Below are 16,899 nucleotides of genomic sequence, written 5' to 3'. Positions count from 1 at the left end.
TTTAAATTAAGTGAGATAAAATAACAATGGCAGTATACCATGATATAAAAATCGCATACACTTTAATTTGCAATTTGACATATTTTATTTTTCAGCGTCAATTAAAATGTATGTGTTTTATATACTTTTAGTGGTTTTCATATATGGTAATTAAAAGCTTTTAAATTGTAGATTTATATAATATACACTGTATTTATATACATTATTCATCTGATCATCTTTTGTAATACTTTGTTACAGAATCGAATATTGTGGATTGATGAGAAGAATCTAACCGCACATGTGGAAGCAGGCATTGTTGGACAGGATCTGGAGAGGCTTGTAAGTCACATTTATAACGATAACGCTGCAAGCTGCTTTTCGTTTGAAGCGATTGTATCTAACACAAATCGTACCTGCTTTACACTTCCAGTAGCTACTACATAGGTCTCAAGTGGGCAGTTTTGAAAGGAACACATGTTATAGCAAACGTGGCATGCAAATAGAGATTTCTTTAACCTACTGTCGTACCAACTATCAGATTCTTTCAGGACTGCACATTTTGGACCTATATAATGATGGGAAGTGCAGAAGTGGCTAATTTTGTGCAAATATTGTAACCTGACCAAAACAATAGAAAATACATTCCAGCATTACAATAGTTTAACATTACTACCAATTACAACTAGCCATTAAGTACTGAAGTCAAGTTACTTGGTTTATTCAATAACCTGTAAATAAATCAAAACAAGGAACATACCTGGTAGTACATTTTAATGGTCAGTGCAAATGCTGACCTTACTCCATCCATTCACAGAAAGTCAACAGTAGATGTTTTACATTGAATTGCAGTCCAGAGTTAAAAAAATAACTCCTTTCCAAGTTATTAGTCACTGCGTTGTTCTGCTTAGCATTTAGTATGTCTTTTATATTCATCATAAAGTTAAATTGCCTTTCTAATTTCAATGTTACCCAAATTTGGCTTCCTTCTTTTAGCACTTGATATATACATTTATTTTATTTTCGTTTACACATCAAAAAGTCACTAGTGCCATGCTCCCTGACCTGGAAGTTGTTTCACGTCTGCCTCGCAACATCTGCTGTGTGCAGTCTGCAGGGGAACTCAAGCAGGGATCTGCTCACATTAGCTACAAACAAGGCACCACAATTGGCAACAATTTCAAACAGAATACGTTTACTATAGAATTTTGCTGTTACAAGCATTGCCTAATTAATTAGGATCCTTGGGTTTAAAATGCAAATAACGTCTGACTTAGGGTTTAAGACTGATTTGTAAAAAGAAAGATTTACTAGTAGCTAATATATAAGGCTTTTCGTGTACTCGAATATATAATATGCTATTCGAATATTTTTTATTTTCGTGTATTCAACTACACTGACCCATCGTTTCTTAAGCCCCAGAACAGTGGCAGGAGTGGTGTGGTCCAACACATCTGTATGGACATATTGCACAGCTTGGCCAGGGCAATCGGGGGACATGGATTGTGGATGAAGACCTTCAGATCCTAATAATATATATATATATATATATATATATATATATACAGTGCCTTGCAAAAGTATTCAGACCCCTGACCAATTCTCTCATATTACTGAATTACAAATGGTACATTGACATTTCGTTGTTTTATTTTATTTTAAAACACTGAAACTCAAAATCAATTATTGTAAGGGGACATTGGTTTTATGTTTGGAAATATTTTTAAGAAAAATAAAAAACTGAAATATCTTGCTTGCATAAGTATTCAACCCCCACACATTAATATTTGGTAGAGCCACCTTTCGCTGCAATAACAGCTTTAAGTCTTTTGGGGTAAGTATGTACCAGCTTTGCACACAGTGTCGTAGTGATTTTGGCCCATTCTTCTTGGCAGATTTGCTCCAGGTTGTTCAGGTTGGTTGGACGACGCTTGTGGACCACAATTTTCAAATAGTGCCACAGATTCTCAATGGGATTGAGATCAGGACTTTGACTGGGCCACTGTAGGACATTCACCTTTTTGTTCTTGAGCCACTCCAATGTTGCTTTGGCCTTGTGCTTGGGATCATTGTCCTGCTGAAAGGTGAATTTCCTCCCAAGCTTCAGTTTTTTAGCTCCATCCATTCTTCCTTCAATTTGAACAAGATGCCCAGTCCCTGCTGATGAGAAGCATCCCCACAGCATGATACTGCCACCACCATACTTCACTGTAAGGATGGTGTGTCTTGAGGCATGGGCAGTGTTAGGTTTGCGCCACACATAGCGCTTTGAGTTTTGGCCAAAAAGCTCTATCTTGGTCTCATCTGACCACAAAACCTTTTCCCACATCGCAGCTGGGTCACTCTCATGCTTTCTGGCAAACTCCAGAACTGCTTTCAGATGGTATTTTTTGAGTAATGGCTTCTTTCTTGCCACCCTCCCATACAGGCCAGTGTTATGCAGAGCTCTTGATATGGTTGACTGGTGCACCATTACTCCACTCCCAGCCACTGAACTCTGTAGCTCCTCTCTGTGGCTTCTCTCACAAGTCTCCTTCTCGTTTGAGCGCTGAGTTTTGAGGGACGGCCTTTTCTTGGCAGTGCCTGGGTGGTGTGATGCAGCTTCCACTTCCTGATTATTGATCCAACTGTGCTCACTGGGATATCCAAACACTTGGATATTATTTTGTACCCTTTCCCTAATCTATGCATTTGCATTACTTTATCTCTAACTTCTGTAGAATGCTCTTTGGTCTTCATTTTCCTTCAGATTCACAGCCTGACCAATGATCCTTCAACAGTGGGGTTTTTATCCAGAAAATGTGACAGCAACTTTAATGGTTCACAGGTGGAGGCCAATGGCAAGGTAATTGTGTCCTCGTTAGGGCAATTTCTTTCATCGGCGTAAACTGGGAGCTTCCACAGCACGGGTTGAATACTTATGCAAGCAAGATATTTCAGTTTTTTATTTTTCTTAAAAATATTTCCCAACATAAAACCAATGTCACCTTACAATAATTGATTTTGAGTTTCAGTGTTTTAAAATAAAATATCAAAGAGAACGAAATTTCAATGTACCATTTGTAATTCAGTAATATCAGAGAATTGGTCAGGGGTCTGAATACTTTTGCAAGGCACTGTATATATACTTGCATATGGGGCTCCTGGTACATCTGGTGACCTGGAAAGTTGTCACCCGTGTTAATGTCTCCCTATTCTGGGACTTGTAAAACACCCAATACAGACTCTTTACTCATTGTGTGTTTCATATTTTTAACACCTGCCATTGTATTTCATGTATATCAATTCTGATTTTATATTCACTGCAGAATTCCAGAATTCTAAAATAGTAAACATAAAGGAATATTTACTGAGTATAAATATTGAATCAACTTCTGCTGAATGCAAAGAGGTGAAAACTGGTAGTGAGGGAAGCAAGTGGTGATAATGTAAACAGTAGTCCCGGGGAAAATTCAGGTTCATTACTTCACTTGGCGGAATGTTGAAGGGCATTGATTCTAGCTCGGGTGCAGAACAGATGGCTCCATTAAACTAATTCAGAAAAATTGAATAGAGCCTGTTTGATGTACAGAAATGTGTGTTCTGCATCTCAAATAGATGTCAGTATTGTATCTAGAAAGCTCCATTTCATCTACCAGATGGCTCAACATTAAAACTCATCCTTCCGGGGGCTCCCGAGTGGCGCATCTGGTAAAGGTGCTCCGTGTGGAGTGCAGGATGCGCTCTATAGCCTGGAGGTCGCCGGTTCGAGTCCAGGCTATTCCACTGCCGACCATGGACGGGAATTCCCAGGGGGCGGCGAACAAATGACCAAGCGCCGCCCGGGGGGTGGGAGAGGGCTTAGGTTGGCCAGGGTGTCTTCGGCTCACCGCGCACCAGCAACCCCTGTAGACTGGCCAGGCTCCTGCAAGCTTGCCAGTAAACTGCCCAGAGCTGCGTTGTCCTCCGACGCTGCAGCTCTGGGTTGGCTGCATGGCGGGCCTGCAGAGTGAAAAGTGGTCGGCTGACGCACACGTTTAAAAAAAAAAAAAGAAAAAGCAATTGGATATTTCAAATTGGGAGAAAAACAGGGTAAAATCAATTGGCGGCGACTACTATTGGTGACTCTATCTGTAGGCTTCCTGCACATCTAATTTTCGGTTAACAAGGATGGATAAAGGAAGAGTTTAGTTGGCCTGCTTGTGTGTTCATTGGCACCTTTTTGGAATGCATTGTTTTCATTCTCCATACTTTTTTATTATTATTATTATTATTATTATTATTTGTTTATTTAGCAGACGCCTTTATCCAAGGCGACTTACAGAGACTCGGGTGTGTGAACTATGCATCAGCTGCAGAGTCACTTACAATTACGTCTCACCCGAAAGACGGAGCACAAGGAGGTTAAGTGACTTGCTCAGGGTCACACAATGAGTCAGTGGCTGAGGTAGAATTTGAACCGGGGACCTCCTGGTTGCAAGCCCTTTTCTTTAACCACTGGACCACACAGCCTCAAATACATGCAGGTAGTTGATCAAAATGAATCAGTCAGAAACAAAGCAGATTAAAATGATACATGTGCAACTGGCTAATAAAATAATCAATGTACTGTATGCATTTCATTTTCACAACCTTTAGAGATACCATATCTTTTTCCATAGACAGAACATAACTCCCAAAACAAAGTTCTGTAATGCACTGACTGCAAACAATTAGAATCTAAGTGTATTACAGAACTTTACTTTGAAAGCCACTGTGCACCCTCAGTTTCATCCAAGGCATCGCTGTTGTCACAAATCATTGCAGTACAGCACCCTAAAATGCAAAAAAAAAAAAAATAGGAAAAAAAGAAGTAGCTTTCATTTTACATACTTTCTGCAATAAATTAGAAGAAACCTCAGCAACAGCAAACGTTTATTTCAGCCATTCACTCCAACACCAGTGTCATTAAGACACATTACACATTTCATATTATTTTCAAAGCATTTATTCCATCCTTTAATTAACTCATATTTCTTTGAAAGGAGAAAAACACCTCCTACTTTTTGGATGCATTATTCATACTTTCATGCCAATATTATATCCACTGTAAATGCAATGTGAGATTTTTTTTTATATATATATAATATGTATGTATACACATTGTTTTAATAGAAAAAAAACCCTGGTATTTTGCTGCATGACTGGAAGTACTGTACGACTGCCTTTATAGAACAGATTTTTTATTTTTTTGGACTAATGTTCTGTATTTTAATTGGGCTTTTATTTTACTCCTTTAAACAAAATATTTGTGAATGTTGATGAAGCATGTTCAGGTTATGGAATTAAACTGTCAAGGCTGGAAACCAATATGTTTGGAAAAGTTAGGTTTTTTCTAAAGGTAGACATCTAAGCCTGTCCTCCTAATATATTGGCATTGCAGTGTAGAAATGTTGCCTTGTTGCTATGGTTACAGGTGACAGCATTCTTATCACAGTTATATACAGTCAATTGGGAATTGTTGTAGGGTATAAAGGGAGGAACACAATAGGGCTCCAGGAGACGCACAAGAAACATGATGACTCAATATTGACATAGACTGAATTCCTTGATCTTAGGAATTTGTTGATGGTGATAAAGACACACATAAGTTCACACACCTTATTCATAAACTCTACACTCACAAGCAAGGGAAATGTAAATTACAAAATCCATTGCATTTTATATCCTTGTAGAACATTCTGAAAATGATAATTCAGTTATAATTTACTTCCTTGCTCTTTTTTATTGTAGTTTTGTTTTGAAATAACCACATTTGTTGGGTAAGAATGTTTTATTGTAGCAATAGTAACTGTTGGTTCAGACATGTTCTAATAAAAACAATAAATGTTTCATAAGGCTTTAATGCCATACTGTGGCAAATATCATGAAGCTGCTGAATAATAACATCTGTACAGTTCTGCGCATTTGTTCATCCAATAACTGGGGAATTGCTTAGTCTTTTTGAAGTATTTGGTGTTTTTATGCTCCTGATTTTCCATCCCCAGCTCAACGAGAGTGGTTACTGCACAGGCCATGAGCCAGACTCAATGGAGTTCAGCACACTCGGGGGCTGGGTGGCCACCAGAGCATCTGGCATGAAGAAGAACATCTATGGAAACATTGAAGACCTGGTAAGTTTAATTAGGGGTGTTTATTTAAACGGAAGCCCCCGATACGCTGCATTGGCCCTCCTTGTGTTGATTGTTTGTGTTCATTACTAGTTCATCTAAGCTAGTGGTATTATAAAAACTCTTGAGATGCATCAAGCACACACAATCAAGTGACAACCTGTATGCAATACAGAATACAATACAAATATTATAAAAAATAAATTAATAAATATCGTACCATTAAAACTTAAATCTTAACAATGCATACACATACAAACAGTGTTTCTTTTTTTGCTGTGTTTATCTTAAGTAAAAGTTACAAAATCAAGTGAATTCTTAAGAAATAAACTCTGAAAAGGGTTTAGAAAAAGGAACTGAAAACATGAACTTTAGTTTTAATAAATTAAATAGCATGTTTTAAATAATAATAATAAAAAAACACACCACTCAAAGGGTATGCAGTTAGAAACAGACGAAGCAAATTACAATTTCAACATCTTTGAAAATATTCTCACCCCCCCCCCCCCCCCCCCCCCCCCCCGCCCCTCCCCATGCAAGCAGCTCATAAAACAGTGTTCTAATTTCATGGCTACTGAAGAAATTATGTTAGTTATGGAATAGTCCACCATGTTGTAGAAAATGTATTTGTTGAGCATTTGAAAATACATGAATGGAGCCTGTTCATAGTACTACTTTTTAATCTGCATTTTTTCTTCTTTTTTTTCTGTTGGGCAGGTTGTTCACATAAGAATGGTGACACCTAGAGGTGTGATAGAGAAAAGCTGTCAAGGACCACGGATGTCTACAGGCCCTGATATCTATCACTTTATTATGGGATCAGAAGGTATTTCTTATGTCGTTTTATTTTTATACCACTGAACAGACCATATAAAACTTATACACTGGTACCCATAAATATTATATATTAATATTATTTGCCTGAGTAGCTTGAAATGAAGGTTTATTTTATTTATTTATTTTAACAAAGTCCAAATCTTTTGTTCGGAATCCAATCAAGCCAGGCCTCTGTTGAAACTGATCTCTTGAAAGAAGTGGAAAAATAAATATCCCCCAGAACTTACCAAAAAGTATGCTATGAAAACTATGATAAATCCTCAGTAGGTCGTACTAAATTTTAATAAAGATACACTGAAGTAGCCAACCGTTTTTACAATCCTTCTGACAGGCATGTAGAATGCTGATCAGTGTGCTGCTACTCCATTGCACACATATAAATAGCTTGCCATACTCTTAGAGTGTAAAGAATAAAAATAAGCACTTTTCATTCTATAATGAGTGAACTGTGCCATTTGTGTACCAATTACACACCTGCCCTTTTTGTGCAGTTTTGCCCTTTTCTGACCCAACAGAGAATACTGCCATATGCCAACTCCTTTGAGCTTAATTAGGGGATTCTAGACTCTGTAGAGCTTTTTCTGCAATGGTAATGTTAAGTATCTGCTTGCAGCCATTAGTCTGCTCAATATAAATTGTTGTAGATCCTAAAACACTTTGACTAAATATTTGAACACAGCTTTTAATTGTCTATTTTATATGACATCTAGCAGGTAAGGCATTGGCTGTTCTGATATCCTGGAATAGCAATTTGCCCAATTTCTGTATAGTTTTTTTTTTTTAAAAACAGTTGTATATATATTTGCAGTTTTACATTTTTTGATGGTAGTAACATCAAACATTAGTTTGGCATGGTGCGTTGCCCACAATTCAGATTATTTATACACAGTTCTGTACTGGAGGACATTAATCCAGTTATGAGGTAATGTTTGCTTTTCGTGGGCCTTAAATACAATGCAGTTGGAAAAAAAAAATAGTAACTGTGTTAGCTGACCTTAAATCAATTTTTTATTAGCCTTCAGGATGCGAGGAAAATACTAGTAGTGATGGAAAGAAAACACCTAATCATTAGCTGTTCTCCCCCTCTGTAACCTGGAGATTTCAGACAGACTGTGTGCATTGCAATGTTTGTATTCCTTGTCAGTAGAAGTCTCTTTGAGGATTGGAGCTTGCTATGGGACACGAAGCAAGCCAGTCCCTGCTGTAACCCCTTTGATTGAGAACACCCTCGCTCGACATTGACATTTAAGAAATATGCGTATAATCGCTCAGGGTTTCAGTATTTGCTACTAAAGTGCACTGAAAAAACAACAGCAGCATGTCGTGCATGTTTTATAGGATGTTGCTATTAAATTTGTTTTATATTGATGTTGCTATTAAATTTGTTGATTCTTGCAAAAAGAATCTTGGGTGCTTGGTTGTTCTTATTGGTATTATGTGCCACACAAAAGGAAATGCTATAAAATTGCATTTACTATAATACAGACTTTTGTTTTTGCTTTGGTAATGCACTTCCTCCCATTTTGAAAACATTTCCACATTTTTACAGTACATTATGGTTTCCAAACTCAAAGCCATTGAAGTTCTATGAAATGACACATCCGAATATAATCTGGGTTGTATTTATGCTCACAGAAGATGAATCTTCCCTTCTAGGTAAATATATGCATATTCATTGGCTCTTCTCAAAAGATAATTAGTTGTCTTCTGTAGACTTGATTGATTATGTGTGTGTTTTTAATGTGCTCCATATTGCATTAGTTAAACAAAATATTTCTAATAACTTCCTTACTAAAGTGACTGAAGATATCGTCTTCAGTAGTCCAGAATGCATCTGCAGGCCACCAAGAATTGATACATATAACAACTTCTGCTAAAGATGTCCCTATGTACTTGCAATATACTGTATTACTGTTTTCTAGTTTTAATATATGTCTACAAAATGCAACTATAACAACAAGGCTGTGGGTACAGTATCTAGATCCTTAACTTCCTCTAATTAAAAAGATATGTTCCGATGATAACGCAGTAAAAATGCCTTAGGACTATGTTGCTGTCAAAGCCCATTTTTTACTGCACTTTTTTATGTGTTTCATTTTCCGTAGCAAATTAAAGGCGCTTTTATTAAAGCAAGATGAAGATAAATCAGATTAATAATCTATTACATTTTACCCTCTGGTGACAAAGCACAGCATTCTTGGTAAGGGTTTTGCTGACTGATAAAATCCCCAGTATTGAGTTTTCTGATCGCTGTGTCTCTGGCTGTTATTGGATTTTTACACTTGAATAATCCCATTTTTAATTTAAATAGGTCAGAAAAAGTAACCATAACCAATTGACTTGTGTAGTTTGCACCAGCTTGAAAAGTAAACGTGTATAGTGGAGATTGATTGAAATCCCTGTTTCACTGGTTTGCTAAACATTGTGGAAAATGTTATAAGTGAAAACAATAGAAACACTTCTTGTTATTAAATAGGCATTCCTTTTCTTGCTGCTGTTTAAAACTGTGCCTCAATTATGTGCAGTTTTTGTGCAAGATAGAAATCCTTGTGGCTGTTTATAATATTTTTCGTTTACTCTTCTTTGCACCCTGTTGGCCCACCGGATAGCTGAGGTCATTTCAAGTTTTCCACCACTTTTGAAGCCGCTTTGCCCCTCAGTTGGTCAGTGTCCTCAAGAATCAAAGAAAAAATTAAAGCGAGGGGGTGGAGGCAATGATGTGCAGGAAACATCTGCAAACTGCTATTTTTATAGCTTCTTTAATTACGTAGAAAATTATACATATTTGATTTGGTCAACCTCAATGTTAATTCAGGAAAATATTACAGTTTTCTATTACGAAAACACAGTTGCGTGTAATTACACAGAAATGCAATTTTTCATCCTCCAGTTGATTTCTTCACACTCATCCTGGTACACAGAGTGAAAGTCCACAATGGTTTGTACTCCAGATATTTTCAGAACACACTGTGAATGGAGGAAAAAAAGGATTGATGTGTTAAGTTCAGAATTGCTATAACAGAAGGGTATATACTGAAGGGCTGTTCAATGTTCAGAAATAGGGAATGGGAAATATTCCAGTGTAATGTATTTTTTGTAAACCAACAACTACCTAGTACTTTGGGCATGTCTGCTATTAAAACAAAACTGTTTCGGAGAACAGATGAATTGCCCACTGAAGCAGAAACAATGCATTATTTGTTGTTGGACATTTTATTTATTTTTTGTTAACAAAATATTATTGAACTACAGACCCTGAGGCAGGGGCTTTGGACCTGAAGAGTAATGAGGGATTACATTCAGCAGTTAGGCCACTAGAGAGCATGTAGTGTCACATTAGTGGCTCATTAACACACAGCACCCTCAACTGTGCTAATGGCTGTGGCTTTCCTATTGTTTATGTGTAATTATTGTAGTTGTAATCCAAATGTTCATAGCAGTAATGAGTTTCATTGTTGGAGTTCATGATGGCAGTGAAGATTTATCTCACTCAGATTTTGATAAATAATCTTACATGCAGGGAATGTAACAACTTTTTTTTCTTCTTTTTATAAATGATAGTTGGCTGTGAAAGAAGGCACTCTAGCAGAAAATCTGTTTCTGAATAATGTCTGATAAGGAGAGACATTTGTGTATGCATGTATATCAACTACTAAATCTTAAGAACCGTTCATCCAATTGTGATGAAATGTGGTATGGGCATTCCCTAGCCATTGTTTTAGAGGGTATAATCTAGGTCATTGTGACCTGCTTATGCGTGTGTCTGGCCTCAGTAGTTAGACTAATGAAAGCCATATCTTCAGGACTGTGCCCGCTGAATTTGGTGAAACTTTCACTGTAATGACGTCTGATTGAGAAATCTGTTCAGTTATGGAAGTGCAATCCATTTGTTTTTTATAAAGCTGTGCCGTGGATGAAGAATTAGAGACCTACCTTTTCAATTGGTGCATGCTGTGTAATTGTGCCTACGTTAAAATTAAAAGCACACTGGCAAGTGTCTGAGCTTCAAGCACAGTGTGTGAGTTGTGTGTTGATCCCCTTCTTTTAGTATCACACTATACATTAGCAAAAAAGAAAAAAAAAACTCCATTGATTACGAAAATCTAAGCAGAGTATATCAAATATATAATGTAATATCTAGGCATTACAGCTAGAGTGGCCCTTGGCACAGACTTTAGCAGTAATTTAAAAAATACCATAATCCATTTTGCTGTTTCAGTATTGCCATGCCATTGACCATCTCTGTCAATATTTAGCTCCCTTGGGAAAAGGTATGTTATACTGAAATGTGAAACAATGTGAAGCTGGCTCTTCTGAGCAAATGCATTGTAATTATACTGATGTTTTTCTGCTGATTTTTTTTCTTTTTCTTTATTTATTTGTTTTTTTACATGAACTACAGACAGTTTATCTGCAAGTTAAGTTGCATTTAGTGGATTGTGAGTAATGGAATTTTAATTGGGAGATATTAAATATAAACCTTGTACCTCTTTTTTTGTTTAAACCTGGCTTGTTTTATAAAATGGGTGCACTGTAGTTCAACTAATGGATAAACTGATATTTTTATTAATAGTATAAAGGTAGACTGCAATTGAATGCCACAGTGCCCTGGAAATCGCAGCAGTGGCTGAGCATTTGATCTGAGGCCTGAAGCCACAGAGAGAGAGCGCTTCACTGCTGCTGCAGTTCAAAGGGCAAAAGGATCGCTCACTGAGCTAATAAATTACCTCTAATGTGTATCTGCTGCTTTCTGTTTACTTCCTTTGTTTTTTCTGTGTCAATAAATCCCAAGCATTATTACCCCTAGAGTAGAGTGAAACCTGCTCAGTAGGGTAGGGACGTGTATTGGATGTTGAAGGATATTATTGCTAATGCACCAAAGCATACAATTTGGCAATATCTATTTGTTAACTCATGACATGATGGAATTAAAATGTGTTTGGTAGAAAATGGTCTGGGGAAATCTTTATTGACCGAGAAATGATTTCAAATCCCCCTATTGTTTGTCTGAACTATTGCACTTTGTTTCATTTAGGAACGCTGGGTGTTGTTACCGAGGTCACAATAAAAATAAGACCGATTCCAGAATATCAGAAGTATGGCTCTGTGGTCTTTCCCAACTTCGACCAGGGAGTGGCCTGTTTAAGGGAAGTAGCCAAGCAGGTAAGGAGCAGTAGAGCTGTATGTCTTTTTAATATGCTTGTGTGCGACAATTAAAACGTCATGATCCAGATCTAGTATTTCCTTTACTGAAAGTCGGTCTGGGGTTTATTTTAAAGTAACCGTATGCCATGACATCTGAGCATAGCCCAGGGCTAAAGGCAACGACATTGTAATATGCTACTTCTACTCTTTTCACTTTTTAATAAGGGCACCAGAAAACCCTACATGACTTCAGTTCTTTAACAAATACCATTGCTGCTCTCTGAAAATTGTGGCTCAGGGGTTTACTTTGAAATCTAAGTAACAATGAAACACATGCACACAGAAACACACACCCAGACTGCAATTGCATTTATTTGTTTAAAATGTGTGAATAAATAGACAGATTGAATTTGGTTTTAATCCTCTAATTACTACATTATCTGGTGTGCAGAGCACATGGGGATAACTCTTACCATGATGGGGTCCAGCACATCCTAGCAAGAGCAAAGGATAACTGTATTCTGTTAATTGAATGCATTCATGTAACTAAGAGAATACTGGGATACATGTTCCATCTCTATTTATCCACAGAGCAGGGATAGCCCCCAGCAGTGACAGTACATGAAAACCTATAATGCAGCCATTGGATAATGTGGTTTGCAGTCACTCACCAAACTATAGGCAGAGTTATGGTCCCGTGTGATTTTAAAATGTAACGATTCAAGCATTACGTAAGGCCGTGAGACTGGATAAGAAAATGTTGTGGCATAGATCTATGTATTACTTGCTGGCTGTTCACACCTTGTAATAGAATCGGCAGATCAGTTCGATCGCTGTAATTGATAGGACTCAATGAAGTCTCGAACTTCATGAAGACGTTCAGCCAATTTTTACTAAAAGTGCTGTAACCGGTGAAGCCAAATCACTGATTAAACCGTTATTGACCATTAAGCTGTTGAGATTTGTGTGGTCTTGGACAACCCAGTCTCAGTGGAATTTAGTCATTACTGCAAGAAGGATAAATTAAGCGCCAGCCTCGCTTGTTCTTGCCAGTGTACAGTTAAGTTATTGATCATTTTCCTGTATGTTATTGGGATAGTTATCTGATGAATGCTTCCAAAAAACATGAAGTACTCTCTGGAGAGGGGTACCCCCCTCCCCCAAGCATAATTTATTTTCAAATTGCATGGGGCTTGGTCCTTGTTAATATGTAGCTGCTTAAGGTTCAGAATTGCATGTTAATCCATAATAGATCACTGTTTTACACAGTTTTATAAGAGGACATTCTACTCTGATCTAAAGCTTGTTAATACATGGTATAGGAATGTATATTTTGTGATTTTACATTCTTAATTCTAATTAACCATTCTATTAATAATAAACCAAAAATCTAAAAGGGAAACTCCATGAAAACCATTAAATATGACTGATTTTGACATTGTGTTTCAAACTAAATTAGCAGTCTTCTATATATTGATATTTTGTTAGTCAGGTCGTTAATCAAATCTATGTATTTTATCATACCCCAACAGTGTTTCCTGAAGGACAATGAAATGTAGTGCAAACTAGTTTCTTCTGTAAACAAGGAAATTTGAATACTTTACTTGCCTTTGAAAAATATTAAAGCTTTAGTATGTTTTTTAATTGACTATCGTATTTTATTTAAACAGAGATGTGCTCCGGCATCTATTCGATTAATGGACAATGAACAATTTCAGTTTGGTAAGACTTATGTTTTTTTTATATTTTAACATGTGTGTGTGTGTTTAATGAGTTGAGTACCTATTCTTTATGTTGGCAATAATAATAAGAGGAACCTATTTTAAATCATTAGTATTTTTACAAATGTGATTAAGGATTTCATGAATAATACTTGTCGGTCAGTAAAAATACATTTTACTAAGGCATTATAAGAAACTATAAATGTTTTTATCTATAATGAAATTGCCATTCACAGTATGTAAACATTGGTAAAAATATGTCTGTTATAATTGAAAACCTCTGCTATGTATAATCTGTACAATAAACATTCAGTCCAAAGTGAAACACTTTAATATATATTTATTTTTTAATTTTCAAATTTAAAACCTCAATCCCTCCAAATCATTTGTAAGCATTCCAGTGAATTGCTTGTTCAGCCTATTTTGGCAATGTTTTAACACGTTCCATGTTATTTGTTAAGGAGGTGCTTTGTTTTTGCTCACTAGTAACCATTATGAATTACTAAAATGTAAAATGTCTTGTATACAAAGCTGTTTATTGACCTCTTGCATGTTACTATGTCAAAATCCCTGTTTATGTGCAATTCAGAAAAAGGCCTATCAAATTTAAATTTGAAAACCTGCATCATAATAGTGCATGGCCTGAGGTGGACGTGTGCAGTACAGATCTGTCAGTATTGTGCTGTATGTAATTAATCTAGAACTCGCTGAAAGACCCACATCATGGGATTTCCAGGCTGTTAATCATTGCATTGGGGTTGCACTGGGATCTCGCTGGTAAATTCCTCATTAGGATGGAAAACCTCACTGCACACCTGCATTGTGGCAGGGGAAGGTTTTTTATTTAGTGGCCTGACAAAAAATGGATGCAAATTGTACTTCGGTTTAAAAACTTGATTAATCTGGCCCTTAGTCTTTAACGGATCTATTTCTGACCTTGTGATATTTTAGATGAACAGTTTTAAACAGAATAGTTTAGCTGATGTGTTCATGTGTTGACACCCTCAATTGGTTTTGCAAGCCCTTTCACCCAAATTTACACAATAGCCTATTTACGTTGTGCTTGGTCACATTTCTTGTAAAACATACATACTCTCTAGGATTTTACTTAACGAGAAAAAAGTGACTTTTTGAATTAGGAGTTTCTTTTGTTTCATGCAGTTTGTCTAACAAGTTTTAAAATTAATATTAGAGTTTCAGTGAAAGTATTGGCCAATTGCCTCAAGCAGACACCCTTAGAAACTGTACGCTTCCCTTGGGACCTCATTACTTGGTTACTTGCAATGTATTTTCAGGATTTCTACAATGTTTGCACTTGTTGGCACTAAGCAGGCAGGATGAAGTGTCTCCTGGGTTTTTGCTAACAGCTAAAATACAGAGCCATATAATAACTTCCACTGCATGGGCTTTTAATGTTTGTCTTGGCTCCCTAATTATCTCAGTCTTCTCAATGAGTCGGTCCAGCATTTCAACATTTTGAAATGCCTGAGACAAAGCTGAAATATGAGGGGCCTGAATTTGTAAAATTAATACAGCTATAGATATACTGATGACCTCAAGATGAAAAGTTAGAGAAAAAAAAAGGTTTTGCTCTAATGATGTCAGAAGTAAAGCGAGAAGAGGCATATTTAGTAAGGCACATTCAGATTTCCTAATTGCTCCCCTGTCTGCCTATTCAAAAATCCAGCGATCATATCCTTTTGTCTTTCATGGTACAAATCTGGGTTTGTTTAGTGGGTTTTGTCCTGACTCAATGTTAACGGTATTTCCATTAAACAGTTAACCTTTCCAGTATGTGAAGTCAGTCAACTCTGTGATTGTTTAAGGAGCTACTGTACATGGACCATCATCCCAGTCTACATACCTCCTCTAATTGACGGCTGTGTATTTAGGTTGTTTAGCTCTTTAGGTTTCTAAAGGGATGATGCTGTCTGATTTCTGTTCACAAACACGAATGTTTAGTTCATGATATACATTGTGTTTCACTTTATCTGCACATTTTTGCTAGGTAATGTACTTGTACTCTATGGCATTTACTGTTGCGTTGGCTTATTGGCCAAACAGCATGGCAGTGAATGACAGTCTCCTTGTTTCAATCTTCTCTGTAGGACATGCTCTGAAGCCCCAAGTATCTTCAATTTTTACTTCGTTTTTGGATGGGTTGAAAAAATTCTATATTACAAAGGTATGTCAACGTTTATTTTGTCTGTAATTTAAAAGTTTAGCAGGACTCTGTCTCTTGAAGGTTTGTATAGCAATTGAAGACGTTTTAAAAAGTCTAATCCTGCTAATTCACCGATTAAATTTACAGATTTCAGATCATGCTTTTGGTGCATACATAGAGAGAGGTTTTTGATCTAAAGTATTCTGTATAATTCAATAGTCACATAGTAATGCATGTGTGTTTTTGATCTCAGTTCAAAGGGTTCGATCCTAACCAGTTGTGTGTGGCTACCCTATTGTTTGAAGGGGACAGAGAGAAAGTTCTTCAGCACGAGAAGCAAGTCTATGACATTGCTGCCAAGTTTGGGTGAGCATTACTCTGTGAACTCATTTCCCTCTCAACTGGCACCATTTTCATTACTAAATATTGTATATTTAAAAAAATAAAAAAAATAAAAATAAATTATATATAGATAGATAGATATTTCAGTTTTTTATTTTTCTTAAAAATATTTCCCAACATAAAACCAATGTCACCTTACAATAATTGATTTTGAGTTTCAGTGTTTTAAAATAAAATATCAAACAGAACGAAATTTCAATGTACCATTTGTAATTCAGTAATATGAGAGAACTGGTCAGGGGTCTGAATACTTTTGCAAGGCACTGTGTGTATGTGTGTGTATATATATATATATATATATATATATATATATGTGTGTGTGTGTGTATATATATATAATATATATATATATATATATATATATATATAATATATATATATATATATATATATATATATATATATATATGTGTGTATATATGTATATATATATATATATATATATATATATATATATGTATGTATATAATATATATATATATATATGTGTAACAGAGACGCTCGCCACACAGGCTCACTCCCT

The 16,899-nt window shown here is 36.2% G+C and overlaps 1 protein-coding gene across 1 annotated transcript in view; it reads left to right on the top strand.

The window, feature by feature from the left end:
• Positions 1 to 16,899, top strand: part of LOC117409646 (alkyldihydroxyacetonephosphate synthase, peroxisomal-like) — a 42,463-nt gene that overhangs the window by 9,346 nt on the left and 16,218 nt on the right. The window contains exons 8-14 of the mRNA XM_034015961.3: positions 241 to 321; positions 5,985 to 6,110; positions 6,825 to 6,933; positions 11,980 to 12,107; positions 13,760 to 13,811; positions 15,919 to 15,995; positions 16,228 to 16,340. Of these exons, the coding sequence (XP_033871852.3) occupies positions 241 to 321; positions 5,985 to 6,110; positions 6,825 to 6,933; positions 11,980 to 12,107; positions 13,760 to 13,811; positions 15,919 to 15,995; positions 16,228 to 16,340 (686 nt within the window). The remainder of the gene's footprint in view (positions 1 to 240; positions 322 to 5,984; positions 6,111 to 6,824; positions 6,934 to 11,979; positions 12,108 to 13,759; positions 13,812 to 15,918; positions 15,996 to 16,227; positions 16,341 to 16,899) is intronic.

The sequence above is a fragment of the Acipenser ruthenus genome, chromosome 10, assembly GCF_902713425.1.
Source record: "Acipenser ruthenus chromosome 10, fAciRut3.2 maternal haplotype, whole genome shotgun sequence".
Taxonomy (NCBI): domain Eukaryota; kingdom Metazoa; phylum Chordata; class Actinopteri; order Acipenseriformes; family Acipenseridae; genus Acipenser; species Acipenser ruthenus.
This window is presented reverse-complemented; position numbering and strand designations above follow the sequence as displayed.